Here is a 19,190-nt window from a genome sequence, read left to right on the forward strand (position 1 = left end):
AATGTGCAATTCTACAGAAATAATAGGATCTCCATTAATTATTATTTATTTTATCTCCTAGAACTGGAAGGGATGTTGAAAGGTCATCGAGTCCAGCCCCCTGCCTTCACTAACAGGACCAAGTACTGATTTTGCCCCAGATCCCTAAGTGGCCCCCTCAAGGATTGAACTCACAACCCTGGGTTTAGGAGGCCAATGCTCAATCCACTGAGCTATCCCTCCCCCCCCTCCACTGAGGTATCTCCAATTTCACAAGTTCTATTTGTTCAAGAGATTTAGCTCCATTCTGACAGATATTGTATTGTAACCACTGCTAGAATATTTTGTGCAAGACAACATTAAATAGTTCCTATTCAGTTTTCTTTCAACTGAGTGTCCAGAACATATTCTTTATTACAACGTCTTCAGACTTGTTTAGTATGGCATATAATTTTCCACAATAAGTTTATTACATATTCATTTCCAGTACCAGTCTCATAATATTTATCTGATAAACAGAAATGGTTTAAAGATGTGTTTTGGTCTTCTGTGCCCTCAAACAATATTAATAGTTCATTCAATCATTTACAAAATTCAAAGCTACATGAGAATTTGCTTCAACACATTAGCCCATTAGTCCAAGTTCAATATCCTGCCTCTGATAATTGCCCTGACCTTCGGATTTAAAATTAAATAAAAAATAAATGAAATGCATGTATATTCAATTGTACAATGGAGTAAGATATAACCTTATGGCCACTGTATTAGTTTAAATCCTGTAACATGAGATTTGATTAAACGTTTTCCTACCAAATACAATTATTAATTTACTTACTACAGGTCATAAAAATATTCAACTTTTAGAAAAACATCTGCACTGTTTAAATATATGATCTCTGTTACCACAAGTGCACCTCTTAAACAGGCAGTGCACTCAGCCACATCTGCAGGGGGAACCAACCTATCATCAGTGGTGTGCAGATGCTCTATGGCAGTGGTTTTCAACCAGGGGTATGTGTACCCCTGGGGGTACGCAGAGGTCTAGGAAGTACATCAACTCATCTAGATATTTGCGTAGTTTTACAACAGGCTACATAAAAAGCACTATCAAAGTCAGTACAAAATAAAATTTCATGCAGATAATGATTGTTTATACTGCTCTATATACTACTATACGCTGAAATGGAAGTACAATGTTTATATTCCAATTGATTTTATAATTATAAGGTAAAAATGAAAAAGTAAGCAATTTTTCAGTAATCGTGTGCTGAGATACTTTAAAAACTACTTGCTTAGAAAATCAGACATAAAAATACAAAAGTGAGGTGAAACTTGGGGGTACGCAAGACAAATCAGACTCCTGAAAGGGGTACAGTAGTCTGGAAAGGTTGAGAGCCCCTGCAGTATAGTCACTACACTGTGTGCATCATCCATACCTAGCCCATAGTGATGTGACCCATTCAAGGCCATAGTGAGGTAAGTTTTCTATACTGATACAACTATTAATTTAGCTGAGTGACACCCTGTTCTCATACTATGGAAGTGGTGTTTTTGTTTTTTTTAAACGTGAACAAAAAGTTTCCATAATCCTTTTAAGTATCCTTAATGTACACTATTTAGCAAAGCATCTCCAACTGATCAATATGAATTAGCAAGATTCTATTGTTTCTTTTCATGTGATACTGACATTATCAAAGAATATTGTTCTTATACCTTAGTTACCAATTTTTAAAAAATTTTTTGAAGAGCAACAGAATTGTTTGTTTCTTGTAAAGACTGAGGAGACAATAACATTTGCTTAATATGTTGATTTTACAAATTTGTAAATAAAAAAGGAACGTCCCACTGTGACATATATCCCTTACTTATTACTTATGAGTTTATTAAGACTTTCACACACCTTAGAAGTTATTTAAGAAAGAATACAATGGTGGATAAAATTTTCAATACAGTAAATATCATGAGATGGCGGGTGCCCTGCCCGTGGACAAGAAAAAAAAAAAAGTCTAATAGCACAATATAATGTCTGCTAAACTGATCAGACCCCCAGCCGGTTAATAATTCAACAACAGAATATTAGAAATCCCATCCAACATTGATCTCCAATTTAATTGGTGGAGCAAATAACATATTTTTGTTAAATGCTTTGAAAAAAAGCAATCTTTGCAGCAAAAACTCTATCAATAGAATCTATAATTTATAGTTTGTAATTTTCATCACCTTGGAAACTTCCTCCAATTGAATAAAAGTCCTTACTTAGTTGAATGACAAATACTGGAATGAAACTTAACATCACAGACAAAACAATTTAACTCACTTTTACTTAAAGACAAAATGATTTGAGTCTTATTTTTCCTTCTTCTATTGTTAGATAACAATAGCTAATAAAAGGGTAGCCGAACATTTGAATTTGCCATGGTTTAATTACATGAAAAACAACAAGGTGTGTGGGGGTTTTAAGATACACTCAGAGTAAAGGCTACCCATTATACCTTCCATTGACTTAAGCGAGAGTTTTCCCCCCAAGTAAAAGCTACAGTTATGAGTCTGAGGTGCATGCCTTTGGTGCACTGTTAAGCATAAAAGAACAGGCAGAAGGCTTAAAGGCAGTCAATAAACAAGAATCTTGTGGTTTTGATATGTATGTTCTAGGGAGGCAACCTTCCTAACTATAAGGCCAAGGTGCTGACAATATAGTAAAGCAGAACACTATTATTGTTTCTATATTACTGTAGACCCCAGGACCTCTAGTCATAGAACAGGACTCCCTTGTGCTAGGCAATGCAAAAACAGGAAAGACGGGGGGGGGGGGGAGAGGAAGAGGGGGTAGGAGGGAGAAAGACACTCTCTGCACCAATTTAAGTATAAGCCAAGAGATAACATATTGATATATACAGACCAAGGGGGAAGTAACAAGGAAACAATGAGACAGTAGTAGACAGCAACACAGTACAATACAGTAAAAGAAATCAACTTGAGCTAAATCGATAAGACACTCAGACCAAAATAAGAATGTCCAACACAGGGGTTGCACCAATTTAACTTAATCAGTTTCTAAGCCAATGTATTAAAAATGTGTGTAATTCTCTCATGTGACAGGCCTTTAATAAAGCTTTTCCATCGTAACTAAAATACTTCATACAATGAAAAAACCCTCTCCCCTCATTAAACCCTCTCCACCCGCAAAAAAGAGAGACAACCCAACTTGAAGCAGTTACAAAACATTTATAAAAATGCATTAAATAAATACACATTGACTAGTTTTTGAAGACTTTACTTTTATGTGTGTATTCAGACTAGGTGTATACACAAGATGCCTTTCTGCTATGACATCCAAGATTTGGTAAAGGGAGGAAAGAACTGGGTGAATAGAAATAGAGTAAACTGTTAATCCAGGAGTCTTACCTAGACACATGGTTCTAATGTGTTTTGAGGAGGTTTTGGAAGAAATTGATAAACTAAACAGTAATAAGTCACCAGGACCAGATGGTTATTCACCCAAGAATTCTAAAGGAACTCAAATGTAAAATTGCAGGACTACTAACGGTCATCAGTAACCTATCATTTAAATCAGCTTCTGTACCAAATGACTGGAGGATAGCTAATATGATGCCAATTTTTAAAAAAGGCTCCAGAAGAGACCCCGGCAATTACAGGCCAGTAAGCTTGACTTCAGTACCGGGCAAACTGGTTGAGACTATAGTAAAGAACAAAATTGTCAGACACATAGATTAACATAATTTGTTGGGAAAGAGTCAACATGGTTTTTGTAAAAGGGAATCATGCCTCAGCAATCTACTGGAATTCTTTGAGGGGGTCAACAAGCATGTGGACAAAGGGGATCCAGTGGATATAGTGTACTTAGATTTTTAGAAAGCCTTTGACTAGGTCCCTCACCAAAGGCTTTTATGGAAATTAAGCGGTCATGGGATAAGAGGGAAGGTCCTCTCCTGGATTGGTAACTGGTTAAAAGATAGAAAACAAAGGGTAGGAATAAATGGTCAGTTTTCAGAATGGAGAGAAGTAAATAGTGGTATCCCCCAGGGGTCTGTACTGGGATCAGTCCTTTGCAACATATTCATAAATGATCTGGAAAAAGGGGTAAACAGTGAGGTGCCAAAATTTGCAGATGATACAAAACTACTCCAGATACTTAAGTCCCAGGCAGACTGCGAAGAGCTACAAATGGATCTCTCAAAACTGGGTGACTGGGCAACAAAATGGCAGATGAAATTCAATGTTGATAAATGCAAAGTAATGCACATTGGAAAACATAATCCCAAGTATACATATAAAATGATGGGGTCTAAATTAGCTGTTACCACTCAAGAAAGATCTTGGAGTGATTGTGGATAGTTCTCTGAAAACATCCACTCAATGTGCAGAGGCAGTCAAAAAAGTGACCAGAATGTTGGGAATCATTAAGAAAGGGATAGATAAGAAGACAGAAAATATATTGCCTCTATATAAATCAATGGTACACCCACGTCTTAAATACTGCGTGCAGATGTGGTCGCCCCATCTCAAAAAAGACATATTGGACTTGGAAAAGGTTCAGAAAAGGGAAACAAAAATGATTTGGGTTATGGAACAGCTGCCATACGAGGAGAAATTAACAAGACTGGGACTTTTCAGCTTAGAAAAGACACAACTAAGGGGGAATATGATAGAGGTTTATAAAGTAAATAAGGAAGTGTCATTTACTCCTCATAACACAAGAACTAAGGGCCCCAAATGAAATTAATAGGCAGCAAGTTTAAAACAAACAAAATAAAGTATTTCTTCACACAATGCACAGTCAACCTGTGGAACTCCTTGCCAGAGGATGTTGTGAAGACCAAGACTATAACAGGGTTCAAAAAAGAAATAGATAAATTCATGGAGAATAGGTCCATCAATGATTATTAGCCAGGATGGCAGGGATGGTGTCCCTAGCCTCTGTTTGCCAGAAGTTGGGAATGGGCGACAGGGGGATAAGATCACTTGATGATTACCTGTTCTGTTCATTCCCTCTGGAGCACCTGGCATTGGCCACTTTCAGAAGACAGGATACTGGGCTAGATGGACCTTTGGTCTGACCCAGTACGGCCATTCTTATGTTAATCAAGAGTATTAGCCTCTCTTCATTAAAGTAAAAAACTACATGTGCCTTGTCTCCACTAGGATTTTAAAGAGATATCTCACTGTAAAATACACCTTTTTCGGCTGTGAAGACATAGCCTTTGAAGTTTTCATGAGCAAACTCTATGCTGAGTAAAAGCACAGGGCATCTCCCTCTTCAACTGTTTTCACTAGTAAAAAAAAAGTGTATTTTCCAATATAGATCTCTCATTGTAAAAGGCACACCTTTTGACTGGTGAAGACACAGCATGGGAGTAGGTCTACACAGTTAACTCATACTCATTTAGACATATGCTAACTAGTTAATGTTGCCAGCAGGAGTACCAATAGCAGTGAAGCCATGACAGCACAGGCTTCAGTGCAGGCTAGCTGTTTCAGTAACTAGTACCAAGCATCCCTGGTAGGCTTACACTGTCTTCACTGAAGACTGTGCTGCTGCAGCTTCACTGCTATTGGTACGCCTGTTAGCACTGGTCTACGCATAAAACGCTGCTGTGCTTCAGTGAAGACACTACCTACATAGACAGGAGGAGTTCTCCCGTTGGCATAGGTAATTCACCTCCCCCCAGAGACAGTAGCTAGGTCGATGGAAGAATTTTCCCATCCATCTAGTGCTGTCTACACTGGCTGTTAGTTCAGTTTAACTGTCACTCACAGGTGTGGATTTCTCACACTCCTTACTGACAGTTATACTGACCTAATTTCCTAGTGTAGACCAGGTCCCTAGACTAAAGGTATCTTGAGTACGCCTACTCATACTGCAGTCACACCTCTGATTGCTATGTAGGCACCACAGGAAAGCTTTGGGACGCATCCACACTGGCCTTTACAAATACATAGCCCACCTTAAGTTAACAGGCAATCAGTTATCTCGAAGTAGAAGAGTACACACAAACCTTATGGGTCAGGAGGTAAACCATGACTGCACACAGTACCAGTCTGGGAATAAAGGGTTTCTCCTCACAGCAAGGTGATACGGGTTGGGGGAGAGTGATCTTCACGTCTAGGACGTGTCCTCAGATGCTCTCCCTGCCACAACAGTAACTGGGGGGAATGAATGCATCTGCTCACCCCACAACCAAACAACGAATGTGGAGGGGGACACACACAGCTTTCCACAGTGTGAGCCACCTCTCCAGCAGCACGTGTGCGGTGGAAGCACCGCATACCACACACTCCTTGCCGCTCCCTCCCCGTCTCCAGCAAGGCCGGGGAGAGGTGGTAGAAGGGGGGCGGGAAAGCGCCTATTCTGCCCCCGGGGCCGGCTGGAACGTTGGTGTCTGAGCGTTCCATCCAGGCGCTCAGGTAGCCCCTCCCCGCCGCTGCCGTCCCCCGGCCCCGCCCCGCGAGGAGGCTGGAGGAGGGGGCTGTGGCCGGCGTGGGGCTGGGAAGAGGAAGCGGGGAAACGCTCCCAGGCGGCAGCAGCGGCGGGCGGGGTCACGAACTCTGACCTTTCACAGGGGCACGGCACGAAACCAAAACAAACCCCCCGCTAACAAATACTACTAACCCGAGGCCCCCCCTCCCCTCCGCCCTCTCGGGCCCGTCGCCCAGCACCGCTGCCTAACAGGCCCGGTTGGACCCGGGTCACCGCCGGGGCACGTTTGGCGCCAAAGCCTGAGGTAAATTGTTTTTTTCTAAATCAAAATACCCCGCGCCGGCTGATCTTAACGGGGCCGGGCGGCGGGACTGGGGCCCGGCCAAGCCGCCCCTGGAGAAAAGAGCACGCTCGCTTTAAGCGGCTGGGGCCTGGCTTCGCGGGCACCCTTGTTCGGATTCCGGGTGTCGGTGGTAGCCGAGAGCCGGCCGTGCCTAGGTCTGGGTGGGCTCACGGGTGGCTCCCTGAAAGGGTCTCTGGGAGCAGCTGGGCCGATCGAGTCGGAGTCCGCTCCGGAGCCGCTCAGCGGAGTCGGGCCCGCCTAGGTTCCGAGCCGGTCTGGCGTTCGTGCGAGCGACTTGCTGTCAGGGCTGGTTGGGTGGCTGCGGGAGAAGGGGTCCGGCCACGCTGTAGAGAAACCCCGGCCACACACAGGGAAGATGGAGTCTGAGCGGGCGGAGGCGGCGGCTTGAACCCGACCCTTTTACCTTTGCCACCGGGAGGGCGGAGGGGAGGGGGCGGTGGGTACTTTGCATACGGGGCCGGGACCGCCGCCATCTTACCGGCCGCTCCCCCACAGCCGTGGCCGGGCCCTTCAAAGCTCGACAGAGCGCATACCGGAGGGGTGGGGGGGTCTAATGGCGGCGGCGCTGCCTGGGACTTGGCCGTCAGCCAGCACCGCCATCTTGTGTTTTTCCGCGTCCCTCGAGTGTTTTTCCTCGTAGGCGGGAGGCGGGCCAAGTGGTCTAATTGGCACACCCGTTAGCCAATCCGCTCTTTGGGGCTGGGCAGTTTTACCTTTAAAATGAGCCGATTGGTTGGGACAGGAGGCGGGAAAGGGAGGCGGGGTTTCCGCGCGCACAGGGCGAAGACGCGCTCTGGACGGCTTAAGTGAGGGGGCGTGGGAAGGGCTGGGAGCGCGGCGCCCAGCATTGGCCTATGGGGCGCGCGAGTGTAGCGACCAACGGGAAGAGAGCTGCGGTCTGGTCCTACCTTAGACATATGCCCCTTCCCTGGGTCCTGCACTGCCAGTTATTTCCTTCCTGCCCCAAGTAGTGAAGTAGCGGGCTCCTGGAGTAACAGTTCCACTACCAGAGGGGTAGCCCTGTTAGTCTGGATCTGTAAAAAGCAACAGAGAGTCCTGTGGCACCTTTAAGACTAACAGATGTATTGGAGCATAAGCTTTCGTGGGTGAATGCCCGCTTCGTCGGATGCATGTCATTCCACTACAGGCTTTCAGCCTTGACTCCCCAGTCTAACTGAGGAGATCCGTGATGGTCTGTCCTCCTGGATAGTTTGTGACCTGAGCATCAGGTTTGAAGCACTCCGATTTCTTGGGACCTACAAGTTCAGATCCCAGCACTGTTGGACTATGTGTCCTCCCTCCCTGAAATCACACAGCTTCACTTCCACCCAGTGGAATAAATGGAGTATTTCACCTCAGTGCTTGTAGTTTGAGTTTGTGACTGCTGTCTTCTGAGACTAAAGATTTGTTGCATTTTTGGTAAAACAAATTTTACACTAGGTTCTTGGCCAGCCCTATGTCCTTTGCTGCCTAATGAGGTGGCTCTTCTTCCACCTCTGTTGAGACTGCATTAGAGTGATGTACTTACGTATTTTGCAAAGCACATTTAGATCTGTCACAATGAAGGGTGTCACACAACTGTTGACTATGAAGATAGAAGGGGTAGGGGATGAGCTCCTATTTATTCAATATACACACTTCTTGATTACTTGTTTTATTTAGCTGTTAGAATGTTTATAAAATACAAAAGGCACCAGGAAACTCCACTATATGATTAAAAAAACTAATTTGGGGGGGGGGGGAGGGCGTGAGAGAGAGATCGCATCCCATGAAACACAAGCCCAGGGGGCCTTGAAGAATTTGTTACAGAGTAGTGTATCTATTTTGCTGAATAGGGTATCTGGTATTCAAGGTCTTCTTTGTTACAAAACTAAAAAAATGTGATGAGCACATATTAATGTCTGTTCCTCCTGAGCTAAAGATGTTAAATGTCCTGGTGGAAATGGTTTGTAAACTTATACGTACAAATTGAACAGCCTGGAAAAAAAATGGAGAACTAGAAGACAATTCTCAGAAATACAAATACTGTATGGTTTTAACAGAAAACCTGTCTTATTTTTGGCTTTGTTTTGTATGATGTCAAATATTCTGTCATATTAACATATGCAAAATCATTATTTGCATGTGCAACTTACCACATTATGATTCTTATTTTCTAAAACTAATGTATTTTGACATTTATGTCTTTCAACAATGACATTTATTAATTTGGTAGCATTTACTCCATAAGGATTTTTTTCTTTGTGTTGGATAAATGCATTTTTCTGATAGAGTTTTGATACAGGTGGTCACATTTTTGGTGTCAATGTGGAAATTATTTTAAATATGACTAACTGGTTCCCAGTAAAATAATACAGCACAATATAGGGAAATGAGGAATTGTTATCCCTATTTAGCAAATGCTGCTGATACAGTTCTCCAAGTATATTACGGAAATTTTAGTGCATGGTAGTAGAATCCACATGAGAATTTAGGGCATGGCAGGTTAGTGCACTGTAGATTTACACCTGTGCTTGCCATGCACAAGTCTTCGTGTAGACGGGTCCTAAGTGTGGGTTCCAGAATTGGACGAAATGATGTTAAATAATTTACCCAAGGTCACACAATGCCAATGCCAGAGCCAGGATTATGACTCAGGAATGCCTAGTGTTCGCATGCATGTTCAGTTTACTAGATAATGCTGCCTAGTTTAAAAATACAGTTTTCCAACTGCACATAATCTAGAGATGTTTTTTAAAGGAACGCTACAGCAAAATTGACATTCAAAAATCAATTATTTCTGAAAATCTGCAACTTTTGAATAACTAGGTAACCACACGTTCACGTATTCATGACTAGATGCAAGTACCATGCGTATAACTGTGTAAATACTTAGCTAGCTGTGTGTGTTCACAAGTCAGGCATTTGTACTCATGCATTTGATAGACAACAATTTGTATGCATGCATATGGCTATGTAAATAGTCACCGAGCCATGTGCATACATGAGTCTGGGATTTGTACTCATGTACTTGCTAGACACCCATTTATGTATATGCAAATGATCAAATACCTATAGGCAGTATAGTCTAGTGGTAGGTCTCTGAACTTGAACTCAGCAGATCTGGTTTCTATTCTTAGCTCTGCCCTTGGCCTTCAGGGTGACCTTGGGCAAGTCACTTCACCTCTTGCTCTGTGCCTCTGTTTCCCCATCTATGAAATGGGGATAATGATACCATCTTTACTTTGAGCTCACTGATAAAAAGCTAGATATTATTACTTATTTATTACTATTACTGAAACTCAGTGTCTGCCAGAAAATGACAACCTCTTCAGTGTGCTGGCAAATCTGGTGTATCTTAAATCCTATTTTTCTGTGATGTTTTCTCTAATGGAAAACCCTGTCCCATATATTTCTTTTCTTAACTTTTTTTTTTCTGACAAGCCTTTAAAATTTCTTTTATAAAAGAGTCTATGATGGATAGTTGTTCAAATTGATTGAAAAGGATCATAAGCTATGGTTAACCTAACACCATGAAACATTAATATATGTTCTGTTCAAGTCAGAAGATTTCCCTAAATTAATATTTTGAAAACAAATATCAGAACTAATGCCTTTCTATTACTTTTGTTTGAGTTAACTGTATCAAATGCTGCTGGACACTGTGCATATGTCCACAGCAGATTTTCAATGGAATATCAAGCGGTAACATGTATATCGTACCAACCTAGTGGAACATGTTTCCAGATGTACTTAATTGTACAGATTGGCCTGAAGCAAAACCTTGGATCTAAACTCTGTCTCCATAATTAACTACACACAATCCCAGATGCAAATCTGAATTTTTGGATTTGAAATCTGAATTAAAATTTCCCCTAGTTTTGGAATGTGCAGATTTAGTGTTCAGATTCTGTCCATTTTAGAGAAGGATTTGAGCTGCAAACTCCTAGCCAAATCTGGTGTTTAGATACAGGGTTTTGGGTTAAGCCTCTCTCTGCTTAATATTTGGTATGGAAGGAGTACATATAAACATGGATTTTAAATGTTCTTAGAAAAATCATATCATGTCCTTGCAAGTTAAGATAAAGATGAACAAAACTGCAGTCTTCAACTAACATATAGATCCAAAGTGGTCAAAATAAAGATTATAGGATAATAAACAAAAGCCTGCATAGAGATTGACTGTGTTTAACATTATTATTATTTATTAACAATTGCTTGAATTTTTCCATTTATTTATAGAAGTCAGTATCAGCAAGCACAATTTTTAAGTTTGAGCTCATTTAGTATTATCTAAGACCGTTTTCACAGTCAAACAATTTTATATACTATCCAATGGATTGTGTTGTCTTTCTAATTCAAAAGAAACCATAACCAGTGGTGTAGTTCACTTGTACATAAGTTGAGAAGTTAAGTTGCTCAGTGTTGAAAACTAATAAATCAGTGTAATCCACACTGCATTCAATGATTCCAAACATGTTTTAAGATGTTCTGTAGCTATTGTAATGAGATAATATTTTGATGCCTGTCCCATCTTTCTACTGATGACGATATGATAAGTGGAACAGGAAAAAGAGGTCAGGCTTCAGGAGGACTTAGTCTGGCATGACATCAGGTGTTCATGGATCCAAGTCAGGCCCAGGCTGATTGCACATAGAACTCCAGAGCTTCATTACATAACACTGGCCACTCATCATACTTAATAAAGTTCTCTTTTCTATAACTCTGCATGCATGCCTGCCAGCTGCATTGCCTATTGCTAATGAAACAATAACTGTATAAACATCTGAGAAAGTATAATATGCCAAGGAAGTGAAGAAGGATGGTACTGAAGGAGAAAATACGTTTGCCTTTTAACTTTATTTGCATTCAAAAGTTGTGGTTGCTGTCAAAACAGATTTTCCTTCTTTCTCCTTTCTGGAGAATGTGTGCTAACATTATGTCTGTAAATCAGCAAGGGTTTTAATCAGAGGGATCTAATTTGACTAGCTAGCCACTTATATTTCTTGGAGTAAGCACTTTCTCTTGCCAGTATTCATCTTCCCTAGTGTAATAGTTTCAGTGTAATAGTTGCTTCAGTTGCGGCCCCATTTTCTCTCCCTTGTTAGAAAGATAGTTTAGCCCTCTGGCTAAGCCAAAAGTACTTCACCCCTTCAGGATAATAAAAGTCCAAACCCTTCATCTAGACTCTTCCTTGGGTCAGAATCCTCCATGGATCTATCAGTCTTCTCTCCTCTCAAAGAATAACAACACCTCACCCAATCTTTCTCTGGGTCTGAGCCCTCCTTCAATGGATTATGTATATTCTCTTTCCAGGGTCTATCAGCAGTGCTGCCTATTTGGTCTCTCAAAGGGTTGCTCATGCTCTCCTTTTGCAAGCTCCAGCTTTGGGCCTAGATTGCCACAATTCCTTTATTCCCCTCTCAAGATATGGCTTACTTTTTGACTGTTTTGCCAAAGCAACACTCCCTCCTAAGGGTCCCTTACTTATGTGTCTGGCTGTCTTTATAGGTCTTTTATTGAGCATTGTCACCACTTTTTTCAAAAACCCATCCTACGCTTTCCCAGGTCCTTCAATTGGAGAGACTCACAGCTCTTGCCCATTTCCTAGTCTCTCTCTCCCTCTCTCAGAAGGGAGATTCACATTCTTTCCCTATTTGCTCCCTGTTCTGAGGAAAGGATTGCTTATACCTCATAACACTCCTTTCTGACATTCCTTGCTGCAAGGTCTACCACTGCTATCGGCCTTGGAAATCACATCCCTTCCTCCCTCCCCCAAAATTCCCCTGCTTGGGCTGAAACTGGGAACAGGGCCCAATTTTAAAAAAGGTCCAGAGGCAGACCTGGTAATTACAGGCCAGTAAGCCTAATTTCAGTGCCAGGCAAATTGGTTGAAACTGTAATAAAGAACAGAGTTATCAGATACATAGATGAACATAATTTATTGGGGAAGAGTCAACACAGCTTTTGTAAAGAGAAATCATGCATCACCAAACGTGGACAAGGGTTATCCAGTGGATATAGTATATTTGGACTTTCAGAAAGCCTTTGACAAGGTCCCTCATCAAAGACTCTTGATCAAAGTAAGCAGTCATGGGGTAAGAGGGAAGGTCTTCTCATGGATCCATAATTGGTTAAAGGATGGGAAACAAGGGTAGGAATAAATGGTTAGTTTCACAGTGGAGAGAGGTAAATAGCAGGGTTCCCCAAGGAGCTGTACTGGGATCAGTGTTGTTCAACATACTGATAAATTATCTGGAAAAATGGGTGAACAGTGAGGTGGTGAAATTTGCAGATGATATAAAATTACTCAAGATAGTTGAGTCCAAAGCTGAGTGTGAAGAGTTACAAAGGGATCTCACAAAACTGCATGACTGAACAAGAAAATTGCAGATGAAATTCAATGTTAAGTGCAAAGTAATGCACATTGGAAAACATAATCCTAACTATACATACAAAATGAGGGGGCCTAAATTAGCCATTACCACTGAAGAAAGAGGTCTTGGAGTCATCATAGATTGTTCTTTGAAAACATCTACTCAATGTGAAACAACAGGCAAAAAAAAGCAGAAACAGTATTAGAAAGGGATATTCAGTGGTTCTCAAACTTCTTTTTTCGCGGACCACTTGAAAATTGCTGAGGGTCTCGGTGGACCACTTAATGATCTTTCCAAATGTTGTTTGTACCGTTAGCTAACTATTGTAAAGCGCTTTGGATAAAAGCGCTATATAAAAAAACCTTACCATATATACTCGTTCATTAGCCCGTTCGTTTATAAGCCGACCCCCCAAGATGGTTAGGTAAACATAGCAAAAACTGTATGACCCTTTGTGACGCAGTAGGGAGCAGGGCGGATTGACCTGGGAATGTTGTCTAGTTTTACTGGGACTGTCTGCATGGGGGCTGGGATAGCAGTGGGTGACTTCACTTGAGGGACGATACCTGAGCCTGTAACCTGAGCCAGGAGCGGGGTTGGGCCAGGTGACACCCTTGCCTGGGAAACTGGACAAAGGCTGGAGGAGGAGCTGGGGGGAGGGGGAGTGAGACTGCTGGGGGGGGGTGTTCAGTCTTGGGCTGGCTGGGGAATCAGAGGGAACCCCAAGGTTGGGGTCTAAGCTCCCTACCCCCCAGAAGGACCTGACTAAGGGGTCCTGTTTATGCCTACAAGCTCTGGTTTGGACTGTGTTCCCGTCGTCTAATAAACCTTCTGTTCTACTGTCTGGCTGAGAGTCATGGTGAATTGCAGGAAGCCGAGGGTGCAGGGCCTTGTCTCCCCCAAACTCTGTGACACCCTATATTCCAGGGGTTGGCAAACTTTGGCTCCTGACCCATTAGGGTAAGACTCTAGCAGACCTGGACGTTTTGTTTACCTGGAGTGTTCACAGGCATGGAGCCCCTCAGCTCCCAGTGGCCGCAGTTTGCTGTTCCCAGCCAATGGGAGCTGTGGGAAGTGGCACACCTGCAGCTCCCATTGGCTGTGAATGGTGAACCGCAGCCACAGTGAGCTGAGCGGCTCGATGGCTGCAGACGCTCCAGGTAAACAAAACGACAATGTATTAGATATTCAATTCAATGATTCCATAGAGTTTAAAATAATCAAATTTTGGTGTAGCCCCATTTATAAGCCGACCCCCCCTCTTTGATGTGTCACTTTTTTACCAAAAATATTCGGCTTATGAATGAGTAAATACGCTAATAATAAATGTTTTTTTGTTCTACAAATAAAAGCACACAACTCATATTTTAATATCAGTAGTCTTACCTTTCTAATGCAATGGATGTGCCCTCTCTCCCCTGCCTTGGCAGCCTCCGAGCTGGGGCTGGGAAGGAGGGGGGTCTCTCCCTGTCTCCCCCACCTCAGCAGCCCTCAAGCTGGGGCTGGGAAGGTGGGGGGTCTCTCCCCCGCCACAGCGGCCACAGAGCTGGAGCTGGGGAAAGTCACCACTTTCTCTGGCCTCCGCAGCCCTGCACATCCCAAATTCCCCCCACCCCCTCTTCTCACCCCACTTCCCCCTCCCACCTACACCCTATTCCCCACAAGGCCACCACCTCACCTTACATGTGTGTCTTCTCCAGGGTACAGGCACCTAATTTGTGGAGCCATGCCTGCATACACCTTAGAGGGAACTATCTGCCGACCACCTGAATGGAGCTCGCGAACCACTGGTGGTCCACGGACCACAGTTTGAGAACCTCTGGGATAGATAATAAGATAGAAAATATCATAATGCCATTATATAAATCCACAGTACAACCATATCTTGAATACTGCATGCAGTTCCGGTCACCCCCTCTCAAAAAACGTATGTTAAAATTGAAAAGAGTACAGAGAAGGGCAACAAAAATGATTAGGGAGTATGGAACAGCTTCCGTATGAGGAGAGATTAAAAAGACTGGGACTGTTCAGCTTAGAAAAGAGATGACTAAAGCGGGATATAATAGAGGTCTGTTAAATCACAAATAGTGTGGAGAATGTGAGTTAGGAATAAGTGAATTCTAATATTTTTTTTGAGATGGGATGACCAGAACTGCATGCAGTATTCATGGTATGGGTGTACCATGGATTTATATAGTGGCATTATGATATTTATTGTACAGTGCATAGCATAATGGGGCCCAACCTGGCTTAGGCTTTTTTGCACTACTGCAATATAAATATTAAATAATAATATACAATACAGTGGGAGTGAATTCAAAAATCCACAGGAACAGGAGAAGGTGGATCCCAAATCCTAAAATGTAAAGAGATAATTCTTGATGAGCAGGTCTTCAGCTGTGCAGTTTCATTTAATGCTTAACAGGAGATGCACAGATAAAGCTCTGAACACTGAAATGACTATACTCCTACAAATCACTGGTAAAGAGAAGGAGACCATTTAAAGATGGCCCCATTGAAGTCGGTGGCAAAGCTCCCATAGACTTTAATAAGTCCATGATTCCACTTGGAATGTGTTTGAAAAGGACAAACTTTAGTCAGCTGTTTCAGCTAACCATTGATAGACACTGCTCACCAGTGTTTAACAATGGCTAGCCAAAATGGTGCTCAACATAATTTGTTCTTTTCTAAGCTTACTGCTGCACAATATTCAGCTGCTACTGTTGCAAACAACTGTCATCTATTTCATAGTATCAGCAGGTCCCAATGCCCTCATGCAATCAAATTTTCCTTTGGCTACTAGACTTTTGCATATACTGTAAATACAATATTAAAATAACCAGTTATAATTTGGTATGTTTAAGAGGTCTGTTTCTCTTTTCATCAGGAAGTTATTTAAATCCCTGCCCCAATCCCGCCATCTATTTACATCATAATATTGTATGCTTATCATATTAGCAAGCTCCACTGGTGTATAATTCAGCATTTTATTTAACAACCTAAATCATAATAATGCTACAATAAAATGATGCAACAACAATTTATAATTCATAATGTAAATACTGACATGCCGTTACAGTATGTTCTAGTGGTATCTTCGGTTGGGATAGTAATTGACTTGTCACCACTTTTCCACATAGAGTCTGGCATCTAGTTTGAGGAATTAAACTGATATAATAACCAGAAAGAGTCCACTGAAATTAAGGTCATGACTTTCTCTAAAAATGACTTAAGATGAAAAATCAGAAATGTTTATTTTCACATTCCTAGCTTCCATGCTCTACCAGGGATTTTTACTACTCCTAGTCAATTTCATGCTTGACTAAGATGTGCAGTGATTGTCTGTGAAGACATCATACAAAATATTACTGGAAAACTGGAACATTTTTCTTCCTCCTTAAATATCCATTTGCCATTCCTCCAATTTCTTCAAAATCGATGTGCAAAACTTAAAGCTCAAGGTGAATATTTTGACCTTTTGAGTGGTTATTTAGGTTAGGGTTTTCAACTATTTTAGTAACAAATTGGGACTAAAAATGATTACAGACAAGTAGAGAGTCTGTCTAATATGGCTATTGCAAGAAAGAGAGGAGTTGATTATCTTAGCATTATCAAGCACAACTTTTTGCCAGAACATTGGCCAATGGCCATCATTGGCTTTCGCTGGTACTTAACTTTCTAGGGCTGATCATGCAAAGTTTTTAATATAATCATTTTTAAATAGATTGTTTCAGCTGTTACGATTTCAGAGAGGGCACAAAAGACTTTTAATTTAAAATAGGAATGGAGAAACCAAACCATATTAAGGACCATAGTTTTACATTTTTCTGGACATGCTTGTCTTCTGGTCATTAATCACTTCTTTTTGTTTTACATCTTGTTTTTCTTTGTGGGTTTGTCAGAGAATTAACTTGCAGTTACATTCACCAGTCATAGGAAGTAACCCCTTTACAGAGTTTCCTTCTCACAGTTATAATGGTATCATAGTATCATTGTAAAATATAACATAGAAGTTAAAGATTGAAAAGATACATTAGATATTCTAGGCCATTTCCCTGCCAATGCAGGATTGTGACAAAAACACAGGTGATAATGGTAGTCTGGCAAAAGAGTTCAATAAGAATTTGCTTAAATACCTTCCTCTGGTAGCCACATCCTTGCCCAGCACAGCAAGACATAGAAGCTTTTCATTTAAGTGTATTTTTTTCCTCACCTCACAAACTAGGAATTAATTAAAGCTTTTTTAAGAACTGTGAATTCCACAAATTGGACCAATAGTTGAAGTTCAAATTTGTCCTATCTCATTTTCAAAACAGAGATCTCTTAATGGCCAGTTTTTAAATGGTGAAGTACAAATATTTTGTGGATTAATATTACAAGGTAAAATTATATTTTTTGCTTATAATTTTAGAAGATCTGTGTTTTGAAAACAGTATTCCCATATTTGCAGTGAATATGTGCACTGCTTTCTTATTTGTCAGATGTATTTGGCAGTGGTGTAAATTCATATAAAGCTGCACCAGAGATTTAATTTTAATTAATAACAGTGACAAAAAGTCTAATTTTCTTTGCCTGATGGAAGTTGCTGGCATCTTTCCAAACAGGTTCTCTAATGATCTTGCTTCACCATGGCAACCAATATGGAGGTGCTGGCTCAGCAGATAGTGGAGACACAGCAGGTGGCTGAGGTGAGTGGCAGATGATACTACAGTAGCTGGCACACTTGATTTTGAAAGGAAAAATATATCAGTGTTTTCCGTTGTTTACAACTGATCAGAAATGAAGCAGAAGGTAATTATAGAACAGTAATTATTTTACATGAGAACATGTAAGAAATGTAGCCAATATTTGTTTCAGTCACATTACTTCATTCTAGTGGATTCCATATTAGATGTGTAAAACAAGAAATTCACCTGTGACCTACATGGAAATTTGGTTCTTTTGCCTATTTTATAATTCTCATAATTTGAAATAAAAGATATGAGAAAACCAATGCGTTTGGGTGATATAGTTTAATAAATAAGGATTTCTACTCTTTAGTTGATATGCCATTTAAATCTTGAACCATGTTTCAAGTACCACCTGTACTACATAGTGAATACGGTGAACATGCAGTAGTGAGAATCTTGTGAATCATAGTTTGGATTTTTGTCCCAAGTATACATGTATAAAAGCACAAAAGCAGTTTTAAGGTAACATTAAATTAACGGTCTTACTTATGTTCACCATAACTTGGACAGTTGAAGGCTAAAATGTCTAAATCAGCTTCTCAGCACTGAAAATGCACTTTATTATGGAAATAGAAGATAACCTACATATTTCTTTTAGTTTGCTAATTTTAATCAGATCCTTAACTGTTTGTGGGTTTGTGGGTTTTTTGCTTGGCTTAATATTCTTGAGAGTTACCACAGCCTATCATATAATTACATAATTAAGGGATTTTGTAAATTATCTGTACTCAATAGTCTGTGACATCTCCATAATCAAGGCCATGTTAGAGATTTTAGTTCATAGATCTCTGACCCAGTGAACTGTAATTACACCTTGAAGATACTCAGTTTGGTGGGCTAATGTGAGAGCTGCATATCTGAGGTAAATCCACAGGCAAAAAAACTTTCAGAAAAGGATTTGCAAATACATTTTTATATCCAATAACTTCGTTGTACAAAGAAATATTAATTTGTTCATTTTAAAATATATTTTATGGCAACAGTGATTAAGTCACAATCTGGACTAAGGGCTGCAAAATACAGTAGAATCACTTTTAAGGACTGTTTAAAGAAAAAACTAAAATTTCACCTTAGAAACTGACAAATAGAATTTTTTGTTTTATTTTATTTTGCTCTTTCAGGTGTTTGTATAGCAAGTTTCAGGCCAAAATTAATGTTTACAAACTAGTCCTAGAAGAGCCTGAAAAAAAGAATTTGTAATGGAAAGACAGGCAAACCCTTAACTATTTTAGTATGAATGGTGATGCTATAATCACATCTAAGGCACATAAAATATGTGATATTTGTAATTCCTCGTGCAGGAAATGCACCGTGGTAACATA

The 19,190-nt window shown here is 40.8% G+C and overlaps 1 protein-coding gene across 1 annotated transcript in view; it reads left to right on the forward strand.

Moving 5' to 3' along the window:
* Positions 1-17,756: 17,756 nt before the first annotated feature.
* The window catches only part of NR2C2 (nuclear receptor subfamily 2 group C member 2), a 42,772-nt gene continuing 41,338 nt past the window's right edge, over positions 17,757-19,190 (forward strand). The window contains exon 1 of the mRNA XM_065407610.1: positions 17,757-17,826. Coding sequence (XP_065263682.1) covers positions 17,767-17,826 — 60 coding nt within the window. The 5' untranslated portion in view covers positions 17,757-17,766. The remainder of the gene's footprint in view (positions 17,827-19,190) is intronic.

This window comes from Emys orbicularis, chromosome 7 (genome assembly GCF_028017835.1).
Source record: "Emys orbicularis isolate rEmyOrb1 chromosome 7, rEmyOrb1.hap1, whole genome shotgun sequence".
Taxonomy (NCBI): Eukaryota; Metazoa; Chordata; order Testudines; family Emydidae; genus Emys; species Emys orbicularis.